The sequence below is a fragment of the Periplaneta americana genome, chromosome 2, assembly GCF_040183065.1.
Source record: "Periplaneta americana isolate PAMFEO1 chromosome 2, P.americana_PAMFEO1_priV1, whole genome shotgun sequence".
Taxonomy (NCBI): Eukaryota; Metazoa; Arthropoda; class Insecta; order Blattodea; family Blattidae; genus Periplaneta; species Periplaneta americana.
The window spans coordinates 136,337,124-136,361,897 of record NC_091118.1 but is presented as its reverse complement, the minus strand read 5'-3'; the positions used below and the strand labels follow the sequence as shown (position 1 = coordinate 136,361,897).

The 24,774-nt window shown below is 37.5% G+C and overlaps 1 protein-coding gene across 1 annotated transcript in view; it reads right to left on the bottom strand.

Annotated features, from left to right (window-relative positions):
- Positions 1 to 5,810: 5,810 nt before the first annotated feature.
- LOC138694601 (regucalcin-like) overlaps positions 5,811 to 24,774 on the bottom strand; it is a 47,260-nt gene continuing 28,296 nt past the window's right edge. Inside the window, exons 2-6 of the mRNA XM_069818500.1 lie at positions 22,916 to 23,097; positions 22,195 to 22,428; positions 14,638 to 14,853; positions 12,788 to 12,900; positions 5,811 to 6,417 (exon numbers count right to left, since the gene is read on the bottom strand). Coding sequence (XP_069674601.1) covers positions 6,166 to 6,417; positions 12,788 to 12,900; positions 14,638 to 14,853; positions 22,195 to 22,428; positions 22,916 to 23,097 — 997 coding nt within the window. The 3' untranslated portion in view covers positions 5,811 to 6,165. The remainder of the gene's footprint in view (positions 6,418 to 12,787; positions 12,901 to 14,637; positions 14,854 to 22,194; positions 22,429 to 22,915; positions 23,098 to 24,774) is intronic.

Below are 24,774 nucleotides of genomic sequence, written 5' to 3'. Positions count from 1 at the left end.
TAGAAAACAAGAGTTAAAATTATTACCATAATTCAATGGAAACCTATAACAAGTAAAATAAAATATACACATTAAACCTAATTGATGATATCAATCTTCATTAAGCTATGGTTGCATGTAATAAAAATTAAGAAACATGTTAAAGGAATTGTCATTTTTGCCAAATGAGTGTCTCTGGACCAAAATGATCGCATTTTAATTATTTGGATGCAATTTAAATTAAGTAGGGCAAACATTGGTGATTTCGTGGCAGTGGTTATTTCGTGATACTTTTTCTTTGCTCTTTTGTGAACTAACCAATGGTGTTACGAGATCCAAATTTCCGCCAAGGGATTGCATATGTTGTCCAGTTTCCAGAAACACACAGCTAAGCTTTGTGTGACTATTGTAGTTGCTTCAGTGAGCTTTTATGTTTGGAGAGAGCAAGTCTGCATCGACTTCTCAGGCGTACAAATTTTGTGGATGTTTGTAATTACATTACAGGCTTATTACTAAAGGTAAGCATATGATATTTGGTACAAAGATTTATAGTATCTTCATGAAATTTTAGGAAATGTTTTTGGAATTTTAGAGAATCTGTAGTCGCCATATAGGCTTAGCTTTACTGATAGAAATCTTAGCTGTTTGAGGCGAAATTTTGTTGAGCATTAAGTGTTACAATTTTTAAAATAGTATAAAATGTATTACAATAGGAATTTTAGAAATCTGAAGAAAAGATGTGATGACAAAAAAGAAAACGGAGACGCAATGGGTTCAGTGTAGCTTCTGTTTGATTTGTTATCATGCTAAGTGTCAATGATAAGTGCTAGATGATTTACTTGAAAGAATTGTGACAGAAGATGGAACATGTCTGCACCATTTTGGACCGGAGACAGAGGCAGACAATGGAGTGGCATCATGCAAATTCACCAAAGAAATAGAAATTCAAAAGTACACCTTCGGCAGGAAACGTTATGGCTACTGTGTTTTTCGATTCAGAAGGACTCTTGCTTGTGGACATCATGCCACACGGAACCACCATTAATTCTGACGGTATGTTGCAAGTCTCAAGAAACTTCAAGTTAGACTGAGTCGTGTTCGATGACATCGGGAGAAGCAGGATGTTCTGCTATTGCACTACAACGCACAACCATATGTCAGTCACAAGACCACAGACCAGATCAGAAAATTCGGATAGACAACACTAAAACATCCGCCTTACAGTCCTGAACTGGCACCGTGCGATTACCATCTCTTTGGTAAACTGAAGGATCCCTTCGCGGAACGAAATTATCAATGCAATATCACGAAATTACCAAGGTTATCACGAAATAACCAACCTTTCAGCTTAACTTGTAAAAGTGGTTTTTGGCACATATTCAAGAACGTATCCAATCTTTTATGTCTCCAGATTTGTACAGCAAGTTATTGTCTTTTAGATGAAAGAGTCGGAATAAGGATATATTTACACATTTGCATTTTAAATTACTTTTCATGAAATTATCACGAAATTACCAATGTTTACCCTAACATATTAAACGACTTATCCTTCTATCAAACACGAATGTTCCCTGGTTCAAATGTCCTATTTTATGTAATTACTTTATATTTATTTCTAACGGGTGCAGCGGAGCGCACGGGTACGGCTAGTTAAGAATAATAGCTTATACTTACTGTATACAGTATTTATTAAATCTGAAGTCAATCGTTTTCAATAATTTCTGAAGAAAAAAAAAATGTTTGCTCAGAATTGTTAGCACGCTTTGTAATGCTGCCACCTGTCTTTTACGACATAATAATTCACCGAATCGTATAAGTCGAATTCATCGACACAATTTTCTTAATGCTGCCTTTACGTTTCTTTCCTGGAGACTGCAGATATTCGCCATGTGCTAATTTTGACTCTTTTTCTTACTTTACAAACTCTAAATTCTGACTTACCAGTTGCAGCTGCTGCGCAATTTGTAGCATGGGCAATGGGTTACTTCATTGTATTGCACAATTGCCATTTCGTCATCGAAATAGTTCATTAAATTTCTGATTATTTCATGTCCATCGCTATGGATGGTAGATCTAATTTATTGTTATCATGTTCTGTTTTGAAGCACTCACAACAGTAAACACGCGTAAAACCACACACTAGAAGGAAAATATCTAGAGGCCTACAGACTGAAGCACACTATCGCCTAGCACGTGCAAGAGATAAGCTGTCCGATTGTCAATCACACCTCTGACTACTGTCACTAGTTCGTATATTTTGTTAACGTGGTCGCATAAATACATACTGTAATACCTATACTTCGTTCCATGACAAGAAAATCTAAGGTTATTATAAACATTCGCTTCCTATCTATGTTTCATATTTACTTCGCTTATTGCTATCAATAACAAATGTTACTGCAGCGTCTCGGAAAATCTTTATAATCTCGGGATCTTCATCTCTGTTTAAAAACCAATGTTGCTAGTTCTCCTCTGTTCTCTACGGTTCTATTTAGTCTATGAGTACCGGTCTTGAAAATACATTTGATCTAGGCTGCTGGGAACAACGTTTCCGACTCTCTAACTAAAACATCAGTGAAGGAACAGTACAGTCGACAGGAATTGAATATACTGGGGACACTCGACAACTAGTTAATGTTTTTAAACAAACCGCACGGATCAAGGATGCCTATCCTGATACAGCTACTTTATTCGAAACTTAGTAATTAGTTTTTCGCCTAAATGTTGACATCCATCTGCTGCTTTCCCTGCTCAGCTGACTTCTGTGGTGAATTACAGTGTATAATCATTCTTCCCACTGTACCATTTCTTTTTCAAACCAGTATAATTAAACTCATTTTAATAATATGATGATCAATGTTATACATTTTATAAATTTTTGGTGATCAGAAAGAGATATGTCAATGAAAATTTTCATAAATTAATTAATTATGTTGGGTTCAGGAAACTACAAAATTTCATTACTCAAGTAATCGACAATTTAATTAAATTATTTGTTAATACTTCACACCGTTTTCATAGTGTACCAATACTATTTAAGTCTTAAGATTAATTATTAATATGTCAGTTATTGTATGAACTTCAAACAGATTGAAAAGGTATTTACGAGTAAATATGTTGGTACCGGGTCCTTGTCTTATGGAAAAATAATTTACAGGACTGCGGTCCTCAAACGTTGAGAACCACTGATCTACTGATGTTGGATAAAAAGTAATGACAACAGTTCTATATTTCTGACATGGCTTTATTCACAGGGGTACAACATTTACGTACTTTCAATATAGTCGCCCCCCTTATTTATAATCGTTTTCCAAATGTTTGGAAGGCGGTGTACACCATCAGCGCATCCATCTTTGTTGATGTACCGTATTGACCGCCCTATAGCACAGATAAGTTCATCTTTGGTATTGTACCGGGTCCCTCGCAGTGGTTCTTTCACTTTGACGAAGAGATCGTAATCGCATGGACTCACATCGGGTGAATACGGTGGATGTTCCAGAACCTCCGTCCTTGACAGCAGCAGCGGTGTGACTCCTTGCATTATCATGAAGAATTATGGAATTCTGTACCATCAAGTGTCGTCGTTTTCTCCTGAGGGTTTTACGAAGGTGCTGCTACAGGAATCTGCAGTAGTCCGCGTTTGCCGTCTAACTTATAGGTACAGCGCGGTGCAGTATTACCCCATCAATGTCATACGCCACATTGAACATCACCTTCACAGCACTTTGTGTAGGGCGCAATTTCTTTGGACGAGAAAAACTTGGATGCTTCCATTCATTTTATTGACGTTTCAAATTTGGTTGGTTCGTATGAGCGAGCCCAGGTTTCGTCCATAGCGACGATTCGTCCAAGAAAGTCGTCATCTTTCCTTTGGTACCGGTCCAACAAGGCCTGTGCGACTGCATAGCGGTGCCATTGTTAAACCTCGTAAATTTCATGGGGTATCCAACGCCCTGTAATTTTGCGGTAACCTAGAATGTCTTGCAGAATGTGGAGCACAGTTTTGTGACATACTCCGACTTCCGCTGCTAACTCACGCGCACTCCATCGGCGATCAGCATCCAACAGGGAAGCAAGGAGTTGAACTGTGTTGTCCTCAACGCGGGGTCGTCCTGTACGGAGGTTGTCTTGAACGGCAACCCTGCCTTCCCGTAACGCTTTAACCCATCGTGCCACTGTGCGATATGGCAACGCTGCAACGGCACATGCTTCACGCAGTCTCCGAAAACATTCTTGTGCACTACGATCTCGTGTCACTTCAATTTTGATCCAGGAACGTTGCTCTAGTTTTGGAAAGGTGGTCTTAGGGCGCTCGCACTATCCCTATGAAAGTCGACGTTCTACACATTGCAGTAGATTGACAGAGTACTGTCGCCGCTGGCTGCACTAACTCATCTAACAGTTCTTGTTCATGTCCACACAGCTGGCAGCTCTCGAACGCATTATCGTCATGTGACAGCAGTGTTGCCATAACTTTTTATCCAACCTATGTAGAAAATCTATTGCGCTTATACTCGAGCTAGACGCTTTCCCAACCCGCACCGGCTGACTACACTAAGGTTCGTTGCGGATCCAGGTTTCGAGGAAACCTCACTCGTCCCTAGACCAGCCCCCTCAGTGCGTCAATAGCCAGCGTTCGGGGAATGCTATGGAATGATAACGGAATGGAGGTCGGACGGAATGATGTTTTAATTGCTTTATTTTACAACGCTTTATCAACTGCGATGCTTATTTAGAGTCTGAGTGAAGTGAAGATGATGCCAGCGAAATGAGACCAGGGTCCAAGACTGAAAGTTACCCAGCGTTTACCCAGATATGCCCAAAAACCTTTCACTGTATGGTAAATTTTATTTGCAGATGCAAGAATAATATGACATAACTCATCAACGAATTGATCGATTACCATGAAATTATATTATTGTATAATTATCATAATAAATACGCAAAATGCGTATGAAATAAATTAGTATAGTAATGCATCCACAAAATTAATAAAACAAGTCCTACACTGTGGTGCATCTATCTGCCCCGTCAACATCCAGGCGTGCCGTATCACCGTTTATTTTACCTGGGCCCTCTCCGTCCAAACGCACGGGCAGAAGTATACCGCAGCGGGCCTTTACAGCAGAGGCGGGCAAAATGTGTGTTGCAACACAAAACAAACTCTGTGATCACCGTGAAGTCAGGCTAGCCCCTCAACCAACCGTACATATCAGTAATGTATTTCTTGTTTTCCAACCTTGTCATTTTGTTATCATGCAGATTGCATCAATTGCTTCTTATATTTTACCCGCCTCTGCCTTGGACCAATTTTCAAGTACGTGATTCGTATATAGGTACCAAGTAGCCCTACTACATGCGTGAAATAAGCATGCAGCACAAATACCAAATTCATGTAGAGGAATATAGAAGAAATAGAGTTCTTCTAAAATTTAAGTAACCTTCACCATGTAACGAAAATATCCTATATAAAGGTTGGTAGGCTAATCTGGATTACTGGATTGATGGAAAATCCAGGAAAAGAATCTCAACTAGGTAACTTGTCCTAGTCAGGATTTGAACTCAGGCCCGCTCATTTCGCGTTAAGATATGCTAATCGTTACTCCACAGCGGTTGACCAGGAATGGATTGCGGTGATTTTGTAGTTTCCAGGTTGAATTTTCTTTTGCCAACTTCGTTTCGAATTTCGATACTGACAAATACTACTAATGGTAGTGATTTTGTAACTGTTATATTAGCAGCTGAGACAGGCATTATCGGTACTGGAGTTCCATGAAATAAAAATTGTAGACCTACTAGATTTCTGAGCTAGTTACTAGAAGCTAGTGAAATTTGAATATACTAATAATTTATTAATATCAGTACTAATATTAATACATAATAGTTATTTTATGTGTTGCGTTGTGGTTACAATTTAAGACTAAGTGTAAATAAATATAACATACTTGTGATAATACAGTGTCTCAGCATTAACAATCACTTCTATTAGTTTGTAACAACTAAATTGAGTCTGCGTACAACATTCTACTTTAATTTGACTTCACCAACGTTCATATTTGTCTTATATGATACCGTTTACAGAGTTCTTAATCATACTTTTCCATTCTAGAGACTTTTGAGTCACTCATGGCACACATTTCAATAAAAAAAATATCATAAACTCCACTACACTTTGGCTTCTAAAGTCTACTTATGTTTGCCAAGATTGGGCAGGGCATTGTTAGCTGGTGCAAGTGCAGAGACTCCCAGACCGGTGATTGCGAATACAGAGCCAGCCAACGGTTGCTGTTGCTGCTCTTCATCGGAGAGACCCAGCCGGGATGTGGTCACGTACAATGTGTCCAAGTGAGGACCACCGAACATAGCAGAAGTGACTCGAGACGCTGGGATGGGTACACTCTGTATCAGCTCTCCAGAATACGGGTTCACATTTATGACCTGTAAACAATGACAATGGTTTCTAAATTCTGATCGATCGTATGTCTGACTTACAAGGGAACCTTCTACAATATCAGTTCGAAATTCTTCTTTAAAATTCATATACAAGTAAATAGTGTGAAAAAAAAAGTGACCTATATACTGTACACGAGTAGCTTGCTGTCAATACAAATTACAAACTAAGACTCCAACATATTGGTTTACAACATGGATGGGCATTTACTGGTTCGCGAACCGGAAGTTCTTCGAAACTTCCCTCCAACGCCGAGAGATGGGGTTGTGATTTATAGTGCCAGTCTCTTTGTATCAGTCATTCTGGAACGTGCAAATCATAATAATTGAAGGAGTCAGAAGTAAATACGTATAAGTGCACTTTAGTTACTTTTGAGAAAATGTGATTGAAAATGTTTAAGATTTCGTAAATACCGTGAAGTTTTAATTTTAATTTAAGAAAAGTATTATTTTTGCACTGATATTAATTCGAGCTCAAAATTTAGAACCAAACCACTTCCCAAGTTTTTTAAACAGAATCGATCTAAAAGACTGAACGTCCGACAAAACTACGCCTGGACTATTTAATTCTTTTAAAATCATGCAGTATTCCAAACAATTTTCCAACTAATTTCGCTACAGAAATTTCAATGAATTCCTCTCCAATTAATTATTTTAGACATGGTCGTGCATGCCTTACAAGAGCCTGAGCGAACTCAGAAGATAAAATGTAACAGTAACTTGTAAGGACTATTTTATCGACATTTTGCTTTTTTGTCAGATTCTATGTACGTTTTTTCTTCCAACTGATTCTTTCAGATCCATTAATTGTTCTCCGCGTTAACGACTTCAAATTACACTAAAATAATTCAGAATTCTATCTCTCTAAGGCAAAATATGAAATATCATTTCTTGCAGGATTTCGGGAGCGAGCATTTAAAATTTGAACGATCATATAAAATCATAGTAGCCCTAATTAAATTTCACAGTGGTAAAAGCATGTATTTTTAACCAGACCACACATTAAAATTAAAATTAAAACTTCACGGAATACACAAAAGCTTAAACATTTTCAATCACATTATCTCAAAAGTAACTAAAGTGCCCTTATACCCCTTTTCTTTAGACCCTCTCAATTGTTTTGATTTGTACGGTATAGAACGAGTGATACGAAGAGCCCCATCCTTCGGCGTTGGAGGGATGTTTCGAAGCACTTCCGGTTCGCGAACCAGTAAATGCCCATCCATGGTTTACAAATAACGTATAATCACAGTCTAGTATATACAGTCACGAAGCTCAATAAATAGCAAATACGCATCCACAGATAGTTGCTAACCACTAGGATCGCTAATATCGCCTCATTACAGACAATTCGAAATAGTACCGGCACAGTCTATTGTTCCTAGCACCCTCACAACTCAAGCTTCGTAACTGTATATACTAGACTAATGTGCTGTTAGACTAGTAATATCGCTGCTTCTGTAGCTCAAGTGCTAGCGCGCGGCCCGGATTCGAGCCCCGTTCAAGTCGTGATGGAATTTGTGGTGGACAAAGCAGACGTTGCAGAGGGTTTTTTTCTGGGAGTACTCCGGTTTTCCTTTATCATTTCACCAACAGTCTACACCTTCCCCTCATTTCATCTATCATCCGCAATACTAAACATTAGCTGGGATGAAGTCTGGGAGATAGTAGGCCTACAGGTTTCTGATGATGATGATGATGATGATGATGATGATGATGATGATGATGATGATGATGATGATGATGATATAGAAAGGGCTTGGGGCTCCGGACTCCTGAGGTTTATCAGTAGAGCTAGGATTCGTATGCAGTAAAAGCTAATATTTTTAGTCGGTATAATTCATAAACATGCAAGCCATGACCCCCACTCCTTACACTTGCCATTCTTGTCATTCAGTACTTCCATTAGTTAGCGCTAAATGTCTTTCATCTTCTTAACCACCACTTACAAAACAGCGGGGGGTTTAAAAGCTGCATTGTCTAATTCTTGTGACTTTTCTTGCATTTCGAGTCTTGTCAACCAGACTTAAAACCTTCTTAATCAGAATCACATCGACTCAACTATACTCGGCGTCATTCTTAACTCTTATTACATATAAATCCTAGCTCTACTTATCAGGCCACTCGTCCATGAAACGGGACCTGGCTCTATCAGGGGCTGAGCGAGCCCCTGCCACGCCGTAGCGGAGAAGTGAGAAATATGTTCCCAAATTGAAGCAGCAGAAAGCCGCCATTTGTTAGGTAGAAAACGCGCGGGATTTCGAAACCGCTATTTGAATACGTGTTGTATTGCGTATCCGAAAGCTAAATGTTTTTGTTTAAAGGAACAATACTTCCTTTGTGATACCTTTAATACCGCGTCTCTACTGTCAGCAGAGTTGCTAGGTTTTCTGCGAGGGAAGTTGGGATATGAGAAGCTAACCTAAGACATTAGACTTGTCAACAATTTAGCCTATCATAAGATTTATAGCAGTTTTCTGCACAGTGTTCACTTGCTTTTTAATGCAATAGGCCTATTCGCCTGCGTGAGAAACACTGAAATACAAAGGACACACAGTACAGTGAACACTACAATAATTTTTTTCTTTTACTAACTGCGAATAGCCTATAGTTTAACAATTTGCTAATAAATTAATTTTGGAACCGGTACTGCAACAGTTTCACTAACTGACTATGAATCCATGTTTAAACATAATTCACTAAACTATAAAAGGCAGCAATTGTATGTCTCTCTTATTAGTGTAAAGTACGATATCAAAACGCCATCTTTCTTGCCAGTCAACGCACTTGAAATACACAATGTTTACTAATTGCGAGAACAGCGACTAGGGACCGGAACGGAATAATCAACAATGCGGTAGAACTAGAAGTATTATTATTTTGCGAGTTTAGTTGCCTTACGGAAATCAGCTGGGCTACCTCATAGACTTACTAAATATTCGCAGGTTATCTCTGTGTTTACAATGTTACCATTTGAGTCAATATATAAATAAAAATATCGAATAATAGGAAATACAGACTAATTTGTATAAATATGTTCAAGGCTAATATCTGTAAAATCGGGATTTTTGTCAATTCCGACTCCCTTTAATCGGGACTCAGCCAGGAAATTGGGAGAATCCCGCCTAAATTGGGATAACTGACAACCCTGCCTGTCAGACATAGGTACTGTGTTCAGACTTGCATCATTTTCATAGGAACTCTGAATGTGAACATTCATAACCACGGTTAATAAAATAATTAATATGTCAACTTTTTAATTCAATCTGTAGGTTAAACTGCTGTATGAAGTCAAAAAAGTAGTAGCAGCAGTAGCAGGAATAGTAGTAATAATAATAGCAGTAGCAGCAGCAATAACATAAGAAAATGTTTCATTAATCCGTAACTAAGACAAGAATTTCTTTCAATCAGTTATATTAAAAATATATATATATATATATTTATAATTTATGCAGTTTCTGTATGTTTGAGTTCGGTGAATAATTTTATTATTCATGTATGCACTGAAACAACAGCTGTTTGAAGAAAATGAATGATATAGATTGAGTGAAGGACAATGACAGTGTATAATAACGTAGTTTGAAAGGTAATTACTATCTTCGAAATGAGTTGAACACACTGAATGATTCAATGTAGGGTAGAAATTCTCTCTGCGGATTGCACCTATCCACTTTCTGTTAAGGTAATCTTTACTCAGAGGAAACTTGAAGCATAAAGAGTCACATGGCAAGTACAATAGTTTGTCTTCTGTAACATAATATGGAGAAAAAATCGTCGTAGATATTAAGAATTAACTAACGAGTGAAATATAACAGTCCTTCCTTCTTTATCGTTACATCCGTGTGCATTGTTGCAATAAAAAGCAGCACACGAAAGAACCATACTTATTCAGCTCCACCAAACAAATGGCCGCTCGTCGACTGTTCAATTTGGGAACATAACACTAGCGCCAGTGAGCGGTCTAGCGGTTATTTAGCAAGTCTATGGGGCTGAGGCAGGATGATCCACCTGCCATCATCAGATTCACGAATGCCACCTGTCAGACTTGGATAATCATCGCGTATACAGAGTGCAAGTAATGTAATTGTGTAGATTTTAACAGCTTATTCTTTGGACAGAGAAAAGAATCAGTACGGTACCATATTAGTTCCAAATGAATACTTTTCTCCGAAGAAAATTATTTTCCCCTAAATGTCAACACTATTTTACTCGATAAGCACTATCCGTACGCTTTTCATTTCTACTCTTTTTTTTAGTGGGTTATTTTACGATGCTTTATTAACATCTTTGGTTATTTAGCGTCTGAATGAGATGAAAGTGATAATGTGATAATGCCGGTGAAATGAGTCCGGGGTCCAGCACCGAAAGTTATCCATCATTTGCTCATGTAGGGTTGAGGGAAAACCCCGGGAAAACCCTCAACCAGGTAACTTGCCCCAACCGGGAATCGAACCCGGGCCACCTGGTTTCGCGGCCAGACGCGCTAACCGTTACTGCACAGGACTGGACTTCTACTCTTAATTTGGGAAACTAATAAGAAATGATTGATTCCTTTGCAGTGTTTTTAATTAAATTACTTGCAAATTTAATAAAAGGATTAACATGTATCGTTATTTCCTGCCATTATGAAGTTTGGCAACCCTGCTGAAGTGATTAAGGGACGAAACGTTGCTATTCAGACCGAGTGCGTGTGTGTTTTCGTAATTGAGCCGGCGATGTTGCCGAAATACGCAGACTTTCAGACTAATTTTGTAATTAACCATGATCTTAATTTAAAAAACGTATAATAGGTTCAATCTGCACAATTTATATAGGGTACACAAAGGGCCAAAGCATACCTAAGTGTACGAACCCGTCCCAGATCCAACCCTCGTAAAGCCAAGCCAATATGGTAATTATTCTACTAACCAGACCCTGCCTGAACACATAGATATCTTTCAGTTACCACAGTCTAGTATATACAGTCACGAAGCTCAATACGTAGTAAATATGCATCCATAGATAGTTGCTAACCACTAGGATCGCTAATATCGCCTCATTACAGACAATGCGAAATAGTACTGGCACAGTCTTTTGTTCCTAGCACCCTCACAACTCAAGCTTCGTGATTGCATATACTAAACTGTGCAGTTACTATGAATTTTATGTTGTATTCTCGTTAAACACTTGTGAGAATTTCTTACACTATCTATCAATAGATGTCCTGTGTATTATAGAAGGTTAAACACAATATTTCTATTTGGTCTATAGGCTTAGCTAATGAAAAATGAAGGTCAAGGAGAACGGCGCAAAGCTCTCTATCCCAACAACCTAGGAAGAATATTAATGAAATTAATATATTATGCTATTTTTAAGCTCTTTTTTAACTTACTGTTCGCGTTGGCAGTTAATAATTTTTTTTGTACTTAAGCTTTTATTTTTGTATCTGTTTTTGTGACACTTATCAATGAGATTTCGGCGCAATTTACTAAACATTTCCTATGTTAGGTTATGTTTTGGATAAAGGGTAAGCGTTTATGTACTGTATGTTCGTCTGTTGAAATTTTTTTAACTCTGAATAAACAATACTTTTAACCAAGTTCAGTGTCTTTCGAAACTTTAGCGATGTATTTTCAAATTCTAATATTATTATAGGTCAGATTTATATTTTCCTGATTCCTGCATCAGAGACCAATGCCGTCTTACAGGATTGCAGAGGAAAAAAGCAGTAAAATTTACTTACAAACACTCTCTTCGGATCGTAGTTAAATGAAAATTCTCCCGATTATCGTATTTGGAAACTCAAAATAATTTCGGAATATATAATTATTGATTTCACGTGTTAAAATTAGGCTACCTTGTTGACTAGTTTCAGCCTGTTATAGGCTATTCTCAGAAGCAAAATGTAGAATCAAAATAATTCTTTACGCAGTTTACTCTCTTTACTCACATTATGCACAGAAACCCACGGTAGGAAAGTTAATTCAATAAAATATATACAGGAATATAATATTATAAAATAAATTTACAACAGTGTAGGATACTATAAAAGTATTGGCTAGGAAAAAATTCGTGACTTCAGTAAAAAAATTATCCTGCAAAAAGGAATGCAAACCCGAGACGAACTAAGAAGAGCGGCATTTTTACTTGCATCAGTAATGTCTTGTGATATAGAACGAATATTTTCACTGTGTAAAACATTCATTAGCGAAGACGTCAAATTTTCACCGAGTAAAATTTCAAAATGCATACTATGACAGCAAAACATAAAATAAATTCATTGCCATCGTATCTTTATTAGTCTATATATTATCTTTAATAATAATAATAATAATAATAATAATAATAATAATAATAATAATAATAATAATATACTAACCTGACCACCATCAAAGCAGGCAATCCACAGATTTTCATTAGAATCTATTGTCATTCCGTCTGGATGTCCTGCAACTCCATTTTCTTGGAGGTTGAAGACTTTTCTCCGGTTGGCTGCAATTATTCAAATACTAGATATTCAAGCTAACTCATGAGTCATGACATTGTACATTACTAAGTTTTTGTTTAACCAAATCCATAAATAAGTAATAATTTTATTAATGATACATTGATAGACTAATACCCAATAATAAGTTATTATTAATTTTCTTTTCATATTGGAAATAGGGTAAAGGTTGGTAATATTGTGATAGTTTTTTTTTTTTTTTAGAATTTATTACAATTTTACTGAGCAAGAGAAGAACCGGTTTTGTGCAGAAAGTTGTCCATGAACATTCCCTTAATACATTGACGCAAAAAACCGATCTTCCTCTCGCTCAGTAAAATTGTAATAAATTCTCAAAAAGAACTATCACAATACTATTCATATCACAATTTTACCAACTTTTACCCTACTATAATATTAAATCTGTTTTTAAGACCGCAACGCAATAAATAAATATTACTTAAAAATACACGTTTATGTGGTTAAAACGTTCTTTTTAATTTATAGACATGAATTAAAAGGTATGACTTGAGGCTTTCCCGGCGTTTGATGTAGAATAACTCTTCTCGGGTTCTTAGCCAGGTGAGTTGGAGATTTGCTTCCAAGCTTTCGACGGCTAGCTCTGCCATCTTCTTCTTGGAAGCAAATCTCCAACTCACCTGGCTGAGAACCCGAGAAGAGTTATTCTATGAATTAAAAGCATTTCTATACGGTACGTCCAGTAAAATAAATTTCGGAAAACGTATTATTTGTCTTTCTTGTGTTAAAATCAAGATGTATAAAATAAATTCTATAAAAATATGAAGTTTTTTATTTTTTTATTTTATTGGGATATTTTACGACGCTGTATCAACATCTAGGTCATTTAGCGTCTGAATGAAATGAAGGTGATAATGCCGGTGAAATGAGTCCGGGGTCCAGCACCGAAAGTTACCCAGCATTTGCTCGTATTGGGTTGAGGGAAAACCCCGGAAAAACCTCAACCAGGTAACTTGCCCCGACCGGATTCGAACCCGGGCCACCTGGTTTCGCGGCCAGACGCTCTGATGAAGTTTTTGCTAAACACTATTTCACTATTTCCAATCTGTGAATACTGTCCTCGACATACTGTCTTATAATGCATTCTAAAACATGTTTCCGCCTAATTTCCACTTTTGAGTAGCATTTCTTGGCCTCATTCTTATTCGACATTTTTTATAATAGTTGTCAGTTTGAAATCGAGTCAAAGTATCTATAATAACTTTTAAACTGAGATGTGTGTTATAATGTGTCATATAGTTAACTCTAATGCGATACGCATTTTAGCAGTTCTTTTCTTTATTAACGTTGCACATATGACATTGGAAAATGTTATACATATGGTTACAAATACAGCCGTGGAATTTTCCTGTGGCAGAAAAGTTACAGATAACATCTTCTGTGTTATTTATCTGTAGCAGGAGAATTCCTGATAACATCTGATGCTAAATTTGTCTGTGAGATTATCAAGCAGAGGATTTTTTGGGCGGAATTTGCTTCGTCCGATTTTATCGCCCGTTAAAATCCATCATCAACGAGCGGGTTTAAATCCGCGAACCTCGAATTCAACGAGACTGTCGACGAAAATATATGAAAGATTACTCATGTACACTAATAGAAATGAATATTTTACGCTATGTTTGAAAAAAATAATACTTTGGGATAACCTTTTTGATACCTACATTTATGTAATGAACTTTATTAATGTTGATCCATGTCACACTTACAGATTGTGGCTTGCTCCAGATTGAAATCAAACACATCGACCTGGTCGGTGGCCGTGTCAATGTAATACAGCAACGTATTATCTCGGTTCCAGGCTAGGCCGTTGGAAATGCTGACTGGAGTCACTTCGGTAATGGGTTTAGTGTCTGGTTTCAGGAGGTAAAATGCACCCTGGTCTGGAGTCACTTGACCGACGATGGGTTCCGGCCCCATTGTGCCTGCAAACAACCATTTATTCCCAGTGATCAGCATGTGTAGGAATATGATAACATGAACCTAATCAGAAATGAGTTACAATATGAATTAAAATGTTAAAGATTACATATAACACTGAACAACAAGAATTTTGCTGCAACTTAAAACAATGCGTCCCTTATGGTTTGATGTACGCTGAGTCCGAAAATGCATCCCTTTTCTTCGTATCGCGTAAGGTTTTTAAGATATACTATGATTTCACTTTTCGATAAGCGCTCCCCCAGGAAACACCTGGCGCGGGTTGGAGGTATAAACCAAAACAAAAGCTAATGTATTTTATGAGTTTATGACTTATTTACGGTTTAATATGGTTGTTGGCATGTTATTTTGTACTTCTATTAAATAAACAGATTATTGGTCCCTTCTATTAAGTAAATTTCATAAGAGTTCAAAGTGCGGTCTATGCAATGAACAAACAAGGGTGTGGTTTTCAGTATTTAAAGGAAAAGTTTACCAGTTTGAGTGAAGGAAAATTAAAAGAGGGCATTTTCATCGGTCCACAAATTCACAAAGTTATGGCTGACCCTTTGTTTGAGGAAAAACTTTCCGTTACAGGAAGAATGGCATGGCGCGTTTTCAAAGACGTTTGCTCAAATATCCTTGAACTACATAGAACTTGTTGTGGAAATCATGTTAAGTGCATATGACAAAATGGAGTTTAATATGTCTCTCAAAATACACTTTTTACATTCTCATTCGGATTTCTTTCCTCCTAACTTTGGAGCGGTAAAAGTCGAACATGGGGAAAGATTTCATCAAGAAATATCTGAAATGGAAAGGCGATATAAAACAAGATCATCATCCAGCATGCTTGCAGACTATTGTTGGTTCCTTCTAAAATACAGTCCCGGGTCTAGTTATAAACAGAAGTCATCCAGAAAATTATTTTAAATATAAGTTCAAATTTCGAGATTTTTATCATTATACGCATGAAATATTTTTATTGTTGTGTTTTAAACTATGTTACATCACTTTTGTATCCAGTACACATTTTTCAAGTATTATGAAGAATTTTTAATCCCTAATGTGTTGTAATTTTATCAGTAGCAGCGAAAAATTAAAAACAAATAAGTTTTGTCATAAAAAATTAAATTCATTTTCCCCGGAAAATGGTACGTGATGGGGCAATTTGGATTTTAAATTCAGATTTAGGGCACACATATTAGTAATATTCACTTATTTTTATTTCGAAGCAATACAAAAAGTAAAAATTTGTTGTTCAGTGCAATTAGCCTGTTTACAAAATATATATGAACCTAAAAATTAACACAAGTGTTTTATTCGTCATACAAATAGAAACATCTGCATCTAGTTTTTCTGCGATTTTTATAATACATATTTAAAACTTGAGAAAAGGAGCATACTGTTGCAAGCATTAGGTACTGTATCTTATTCTACGAGTGGAGACCCAAAAATAACTGGAATGTTTTTTTTTTCCTTGCATTTTTATTGCACTCTACATTCACAGTACTTTAGTCCCATTCAAAGTATTGTCCATGTGCATTAATGCACTTGTCCCAACGATTTTGCCACTGCTGAAAACAGTGCTGGAACTCTTGAGGCAGGATACTGTTCAAAGCGTGTTTTCTTTGACGTCATCCACATCACTGTATCGCTTTCCTTTCAGACATTTCTTCATCCGTGGAAACAAAAACCAGACCGACGGAGCCAGATCGCGTGAGTAGGGTGGATGAGGCACAAGCACCATGTTGCTGTTTGTCAAAAACTGTCGGACCGTCAGAGCTGTGTGGGCTGGAGCATTGTCGTGGTGAAACAACCAGTTCTCATTTCTCCACATTTAGGGCCGATTTCGTCACACACTCTCTCGTAATCTTCGTAACACATCCAAATAGAAATGTTGGTTCACTGTTTGTCTTGGCGGAACGAACTCTTTTGTGGACAATGTCATTCACATCAAAAAAACAAATCGACATTGTTTCCACATTGGATCGTACTTGACGTGCTTTCTTTGGTCGTGGTGAATTTTGAGTTTTCCACTGGCTCGATGCTTGCTTTGATTCTGGATCGTACCCATAGCACCAAGACTCATCCCCAGTCACAATTCTTTTAAGAAAATTTGGATCGTTCTGCACTTCACTCTTCAAGTCGCGGCAAACTCTCACGCGGTTTTCTCTTTGGTCATCTCTGAGCAAGCGAGGAACAAATTTTGTGCACTTCACTCTTCAAGTCGCGGCAAAGTCTCACGCGGTTTTCTCTTTGGTCATCTGTGAGCAAGCGAGGAACAAATTTTGCAGACACCCGTCTCATGTGCAAATCTTCGTTTAAAATTCATTGGACCGTGCTCCATGACAGGTTCGTTTGCTCAGAAACTTCGTCAATAGTCTTTCGACGATCTTCATCAAGTGCACGTTTCATTTTGGCAATGTTTTCGTCATTTCTTCCTGTTGAAGAACACCCGGGACGTGGCATGTCTTCAGTTGACATTTTGCCAGATTTGAAATGGGAAAACCACTCGTAGACCTGTGATTTCCCCAAAGCATCATTATTAAAGGCTTGCCGAAGCATCCCAATGGTCTCGGCTGCAGTTTTCCTAACAGAAAACAAAATTTTACACACACCCTTTGTTCCTTGTGGTCGGCCATCTCACTAATCGCCAAACGGTTGAATCAGGAACGCAAACAACACAGCACCACAAACAAAGCACTTAACTCAGACTGACGCTAGCTCACTAACGGTCACGGGAGACCCCAAACTAACACCACCTAACAGCAGTCTCATGACATTTCGGCCAGTATATGGGACCGGTCCCCACCCAGCATCATGATGCACTTGGGGAGCTACGATAGGTAGCGAAATCCGGTTACGAAGGCCAGCTATAACGCTGGGGGGGATTATCGTGCTAACCACACGATACCTCTTCTGGTTGGATGATCGTCCACCTCTGCTTCGGCATGTGGACGTGAGGCCGGCAGCCGGCTGGTCGATCATGATCCTCCATGGGCTGTCGTGCCTCGGATTATTATTATCAACATGATTCCCCACATTTAAGGATAATGAGCTGAAAGTGATTTATATTTGTTTTATGCATAATTTCCACTTATAGAGTTAGAACTTTCTTAATTTCTTCATTTTATAAGTTAATTTTCTTATATATTTTATGGACTTTTTGGCCTGTGAATTTTTTTGCCAAAAGCTTGAATATAATAAATTATATTGTAATTTCTTGTGATGAATATGTATCACTATTATCCACGTGATTTCCCATATTTAAGGATAATGAACCGAGTATGATTTATATGTAGGCTATATATTTGCCTACAATAATAATAATAATAATAATAATAATAATAATAATAATAATAATACGGAAAACTTCAACGTCTGATCGCTATACCTCCCGACTTACGTTGATACTTCAATATGAATCGTCGCCGTCTTTATCTGCAACTATTCCTTCCTCGGGAAAGGAGGAAGTGAAGGGTTTTAGCATTTTTTGTAACTTCAGTAACTTTCTCCTCTACTATATCTTGTAAATGCTTCTTACTGCGTTCCTACTGCAGTTGTGGTATCCAGATCAGTCTGTAGGCTCTTTAAACGCATGTTTATAAAATTGATAATTTTGTGCAGTGTTGTGCTCTAGAGCATTGTTGTGAACGTCTGCGCACAATCTGCACTTTCTAAGATAATATTCTGCTTCTGCGAATTGCTATGTATATACTGTATTTTTTTATTTGTATCACTTTTATTAAAAAGTGTCAAAAAGTAAATTTAAACAATTTGTTGTCAAAGAAAGTGCCAAGGTATTTGATATGGTCGTTGTATTCAATTTACTGAATATTCATATTTTATCAAGTCATTCTTTTCGGAATTTTGTGAATGTTATTGATTGGATTTTTTTTTTACTAAGTTCGGCACTGCAACCTGAGGCTTATTGTACCTAGACCCATAACTCTATGAACGCATGTACACACTGCAGGACTCCCCGTTTACTGAATCAGGGTACCCGGGGGTGACTGAGAGACACCACACACACTTGGACAATGAATAGACAACCAGTCCCCGTGAAGAGGTCCGAATTAAAATCCCCCTGACTTCACGACCAATAATCGAACCCGGGCCACCTTGATCCAGCATGCTACCTCGAAACCAAAGAGGCGGACTTGATTGGAATTTACTCGTATAATGTATTCGACTAGGGAAATGTGTAGTTCAACAACGCGTCACTAGGATCTCAAAACCCACTTAATTTTACAGTAAATTGAACTATCGGCCCATTAAAAAAGAGACAGGCCTATGGTTTTTATATAGCTACTCTACGTATAATGAACAAAGCCAGAAATACACTACCTACCAAAAAGTAATTGGGACTGTTTTTGCCCCTTTAGAACCTCGTGGTACCACCTCTTGTTGCTATAACAGCAGCCACCCTGTCAGGCATGCTCTCCACTAGTTTGTGTAGGATATCCACTGGAATGCGTCGCTATTCCTCTTGCAACATGGCTCTCAGTTGGACAATGGAAGTTGGACGCATCTCCCGAGACCTCAATTGCCGGTCCAATTCGTCCCAAAGGTGTTCAATGGGATTGATATCTGGACTCTGTGCGGGCCAATCCAACCGGTGAACATTATTGTCTGCATAGCACCGCAGAAACATGGGCCAACTTCCATTGTCCAACTGAGTGACATGTTGCAAAAGGAATGGCGACGCATTCCAGTGGATATCCTACACAAACTAGTGGAGAGCATACCTGACAGGGTGGCTGCTGTTATAGCAACAAGAGGTGGTACCACGAGGTTCTAAAGGGGCAAAAACAGTGCCCAATTACTTTTTGGTAGATAGTGTACATGCAAAATATCTGTCATACATGCTAATGTTCATGATCATTTCAAAAGTGATATTCTTTGAAAGCTTTGTATTAGTTGAAGATATTCAGCGTATTTCATTGTTCACATACAGTACAGTAAATGCATACTTCGTCGGGAATATTTTCATATAGAATATTTCCCTATCTACTAATGCCATTAAAATATTTAGAGCCCATATTCGCAGACTTCGATGTATTTTGTTCATTTTGATTTTCTAATTAAATTTGAAAATTTTAAAACTATTATGTGTTTTGCACACAGTGTAACAAAATACGTGGCGGCACAAGGATATCATTCCCAATATCTTCTATGACAAAGGTAGATGGTTATTGTAATTGTAATTTGCATGAACAATCTATGCGCTTGATGTAGGGGCTATGAACAGGTCTATCCAACTTTGCCGGTAAACAGCGTGCTTCCAGCCGCCACGTGCGGCCGCAAACTAACGGTTAAACGTCTATTTGAAGGCTCTGTAAGCTATAGACCTATGGATCTTATGCGGGGACGAAGAGGAAGGCGGAAAATAGAGCATGTTGGAAAATGTTGGGTTTGCAGTGAAGAATCTGACTTTGGGCTGAAATGTATGAATGAAGATAATATTTGGCGACATAAGTACGATATTCGCTATGGAAGTAGTATTTGACATTTGCCTTACAGTTGGTAAGAACTCGAAAAAAAAAAACAACCATTAACCAGCTCAAACAGGATTCGAACACACACTTGGGACAGCCGGGTCAGTGTTATTATTATACTTGACTATAATTAAGGCCCGGGGGTTTAGCCACAAAAACATTACAACAGGTTAATGGTGACAGGGTTATACGCCACCTGTATCTCGCAAACATGAGGGAGGGGGTTGACTCGCTTTCAGTCGCTGTAGTGTTACATACTTGTACATCGAAGGTCAAGGGCAGCCTAGTTAACTTGGTGAAATGACGGACATAGTGTCATAATATTAAATTGCACATTTAATCGTAAATTACACAAACCAAATATCTTTTCCAGTAATATGAACATAAATATACATAACATATGCATTAATATTAACAATGTGCACAGTAAATGAAAAGGTAATTGATTGTGGCCATATTACATTATGTGCATATGCTTTGTTACAATGAATTACAATTGGTCAGTAATTGAGACTCGTTCAGACATGGTTTCTTGTAAATAGTTCTTTTAATCTACCACAAAATATCTCAATATCCGGTAATTTCATCACTATAGAATTTTGTTATTGTAGGTTTAATTTGTAATTTAGTAAATACAAAAATATTCTTTGTTCTTAACTTCTATGATAAAATGTCTAGCTTTCATTAATCAGGTATTCTTGTCGTACTTTAATTTTATTGTAATTGTAATTGTAAATTTAATATTAATTGTAATCTTATTGTTCATGTTATAGTTGTAACCCCTGGTAGAGGGGCAGAGAAGGCCTGACGGCCTTATCTCTACCAGGTTAAATAAATAAATCTTTAATCTTTAATATACATTTTGACGTTTTCAAGTGAAAAAGATCTTTTATTCTTCCCCAAATATGATCTCTATTGGGAAAAACTTCTCTCTACGTCGCATGACGTGACGGGGGGCAAATTTAAGCTAAGAGGAGGTATTAGTGTTTCCTTTATGTGGGTTAACATTTTGGTCTCCTCTAGAACCTTCTTGTTCATCTTGAATGGTACAAAGAGTTGAAAATCCTACATTTTTCTGAATAAAAGGTATTGTGTCTGTCTGAACTAAAGTTAAACTTCGAAGGTATATTTCCCTCCCTCTCACTGTTTACATAATGCAACATGCTTTTATGCTTCTTAGTTGCGATATGTTGTTCTATATATTTATGGTAGTCACCTCTAATTTTTGTTCCACACAACTTACAAACAATATTCCGACCATCAGAGGATAAACACTCCCTGTCATAATCTGCCACAATTGTATCTGTTGTAACTGTTTTCGGACGTCCTCGCTTATGCATGATTTGATATCACTCACGGCGTATTCCCTGCGTGCTTACCATACCCAATGCCGCGTGCCCTACAACAGGCAGCGCAAGTTGTGTACTAACTCAGGCAGCGTTCTATGCCTTGTGCACCACTAACTTGACGAATTTTTGGCTAAACCCCCCGGGCCTTAACTATAATCCTCATAGGAAGAATCACTACTGAGAAGTACCTACATCTCGTTCATCTACTGAGAACTTTCGTATTAGGCCTATGTGATACGGATAGAGGATTTTGTTCATTTCATTGATATAAGGAGTCCGTGTGATTCATTATTATTATTATTATTATTATTATTATATATTTCGGATAATGTAAACTATCGGTAACGCAAAAGCATCGTTAAATAATAATTCCACGTTTTCAATGTAGTGAAGATCAATGAACAGTCGCACTCACACGCCTGTACATTTTGTCATTCGTCTTTACTCTCAGTACGATGAAAGGGTTGAAAAGGATCAGGCCAATAGACGAACTCACCTGCCCACAGACGTCCGTTGACGTCTGCTTTGCCATCGTTCCAACGGTTGCCGGATTTATTCGCCTCCGTCTCCACTGTGGCGATGACTGTGACATTGTTGACGTTGGTCGTGCTGTCAAACGTTGCGTTTTGCTGGTTCCAGTTCACCAGGATCACGTCGTGACCACGCGTTGTCAACAACTGTTGAGTTTTTGTTCCCTTAACCGGAATCACCAGGGTTACACCACCTCCAACTACGGAAGAAAAACGATCATATTATTCTCGGTTTATTGGTTATTCGTAGAGATCAGCGCAACATGAAGAAAATTTTGGTACAACATGACATTTACTTTGCCAATAAATGAAATAAATATTCCAATACAAAATACCTTCGTTCCTAAACCATTTGGAGTTGGTTTACATTATTATTTACAAAATAAGTCTTTAGATATTGATAATTTTGTCTATATTTAATATGCTACCAAATAAAATACAGTATATTTACATAATTAAATAATTATTCAACTTCTTCAAATCCTTACCTGAATGCAAGAATTCGGTAATTTAGTTTTTTACGTTGGAGAAAAAGAAATAATCCTTACATTGGCTGGACTCAACATTGGTTATATGTAATACATCACACATTACTTTTCTATATTTACTTCGGAGCATTTCAGAAGAATAAGAAGCTGATGATGTTGAGTGGATAAATTCCGGTGCTATTTCAAAGTTTATACTTACCAAACTGTGCATGGGTCACTTCATTAGTGGCTGGGTCATATTTGTTGACTAATTCAGAGGCGATGTCAACAAAGAAAAGAACTCCGGTTTCTGCATCCCAGTGAGGACCTTCACCATGATTCACTGGTGCCGTTACTTGTGTTACCGTGGGACCGACCTTATGATGACTACATGTGTGATATCTGAAAAAATAGACATGTTAAAATATAACTTTTGCAATTATAGTAATTCTGTTAATCAGAATATCGTTTGTTTGTTTGTATGTTACTGAATTTTAATTTTACATTGTAAGAATTTATATGTGGCAATGGAACAATTACATTTCGACATTTGCACGAAATGTACCCACGGTCAAAATGAAAGTGGCGGCGTCTCAAAGACTAAGTGTCAATCGGGTACTTCCGTGATCGTTTGGGAGAGCTTAGAGCTAATCTTTGTTCACAACATGCACATAACTTTTGTAATTGTAATAGTCTATAGCAAGTTATAATCATTACAATCTTGTGGTCCTCTGACTGAGGTTCTGGCTGATATCTATATCTATTATCAAGCAGTAGGCCTACATTTCACTTGCCGATATGTGTCAGAGGAAGAACAATTTTTTGTATGCATCTGAAGTCTGACTAGTGTCTAATATTTAGCTAGTCGGCGATGTATGCAATGGAGGGGGAAAGGAACTGGCCACCTTACTCCATTATCTCCTGGCCTAGTTGTCTCATAAGTGTTGCCTTGTTGGTATCACTTGTGAGGTTCAGACCTGTCTTCGGACAGTTGACTAAACAACAACAACAATCTTGTGAAGGAATGGTTCTTAAATGAGAAATATAACAGGCGGATGCCCCAAAGCGTTTAAATAATGATTATTTCGGAATATGTATTATATGACTTTCTTGTGTTAAATTCTATCGTATCTGCTTTACATGTTTCGACCTATTATGGGTCATCCTCAGAACTGGTCGTTGTTGGTCTTGGCGCCTCTTGTTTTGTTCCCTGTGAGGATGTGTTTGTGTGGTGTAATGTGGAGTCAAAGAGTGTGTGTGTTCTGAAACTGAGTTGTATGTTGAGAATTTCATTGGGGTGTGTTTTTGTGTGTCTGTATATTTCATATTGTTCTAGTGTATTTAGTTTCTGGCTTTTTGGTTGGATGTGTAGTATTTCCATGTCTGTGTTGATGTCTCTGTAGGTGTGGTTAGCATTTGTAATGTGTTCTGCATATGTGCACACTCTTTGACTGCACATTACACCACACAACACATCCTTACAGGAAACAAAACAAGAGGCGCCAAGACCAACAACGACCAGTTCTGAGGATGGCCCATAATAGGTCGAAACATGTAAACCAGGTACGATAGAAGTTAACACAAGAAAGTCATATACATATTCCGAAGTTATACAGTGTTAGAAGTTGTGTAATCAAGATGTAATGATTATTGTTGTTATTATTATTAGGCCTATTATTATTACTATTATTATTACTATTATTATTATTATTATTATTATTATTATTATTATTATTATTATTATTATTTATATATAAACACTTGAAAGCTTACGGTGCTGGAGTGAAGTAATCTATACTAGTGCTCGTTACAATCCAAGTTATTATTGCAGCGCTCTTAGCTCGGTGGTAAAGAGTTAGTGTCTTGTTGGAGATTTCACGCTCAAATCATCGTGGTACAATATCAATGTGTTACTAGTCAACGATATATGCAAAGGAGGAGGAAAGGAACTGGCCACCTTACCCCATTATTTCCTGGCTTAGTTGCCTCATGGATGATGCTTTATTGATTTCACTTATGAGGTTCAAACCTGTCTTCGGAAATTTACTGAACAACAACATCGAGGTTTTTTAAATATAT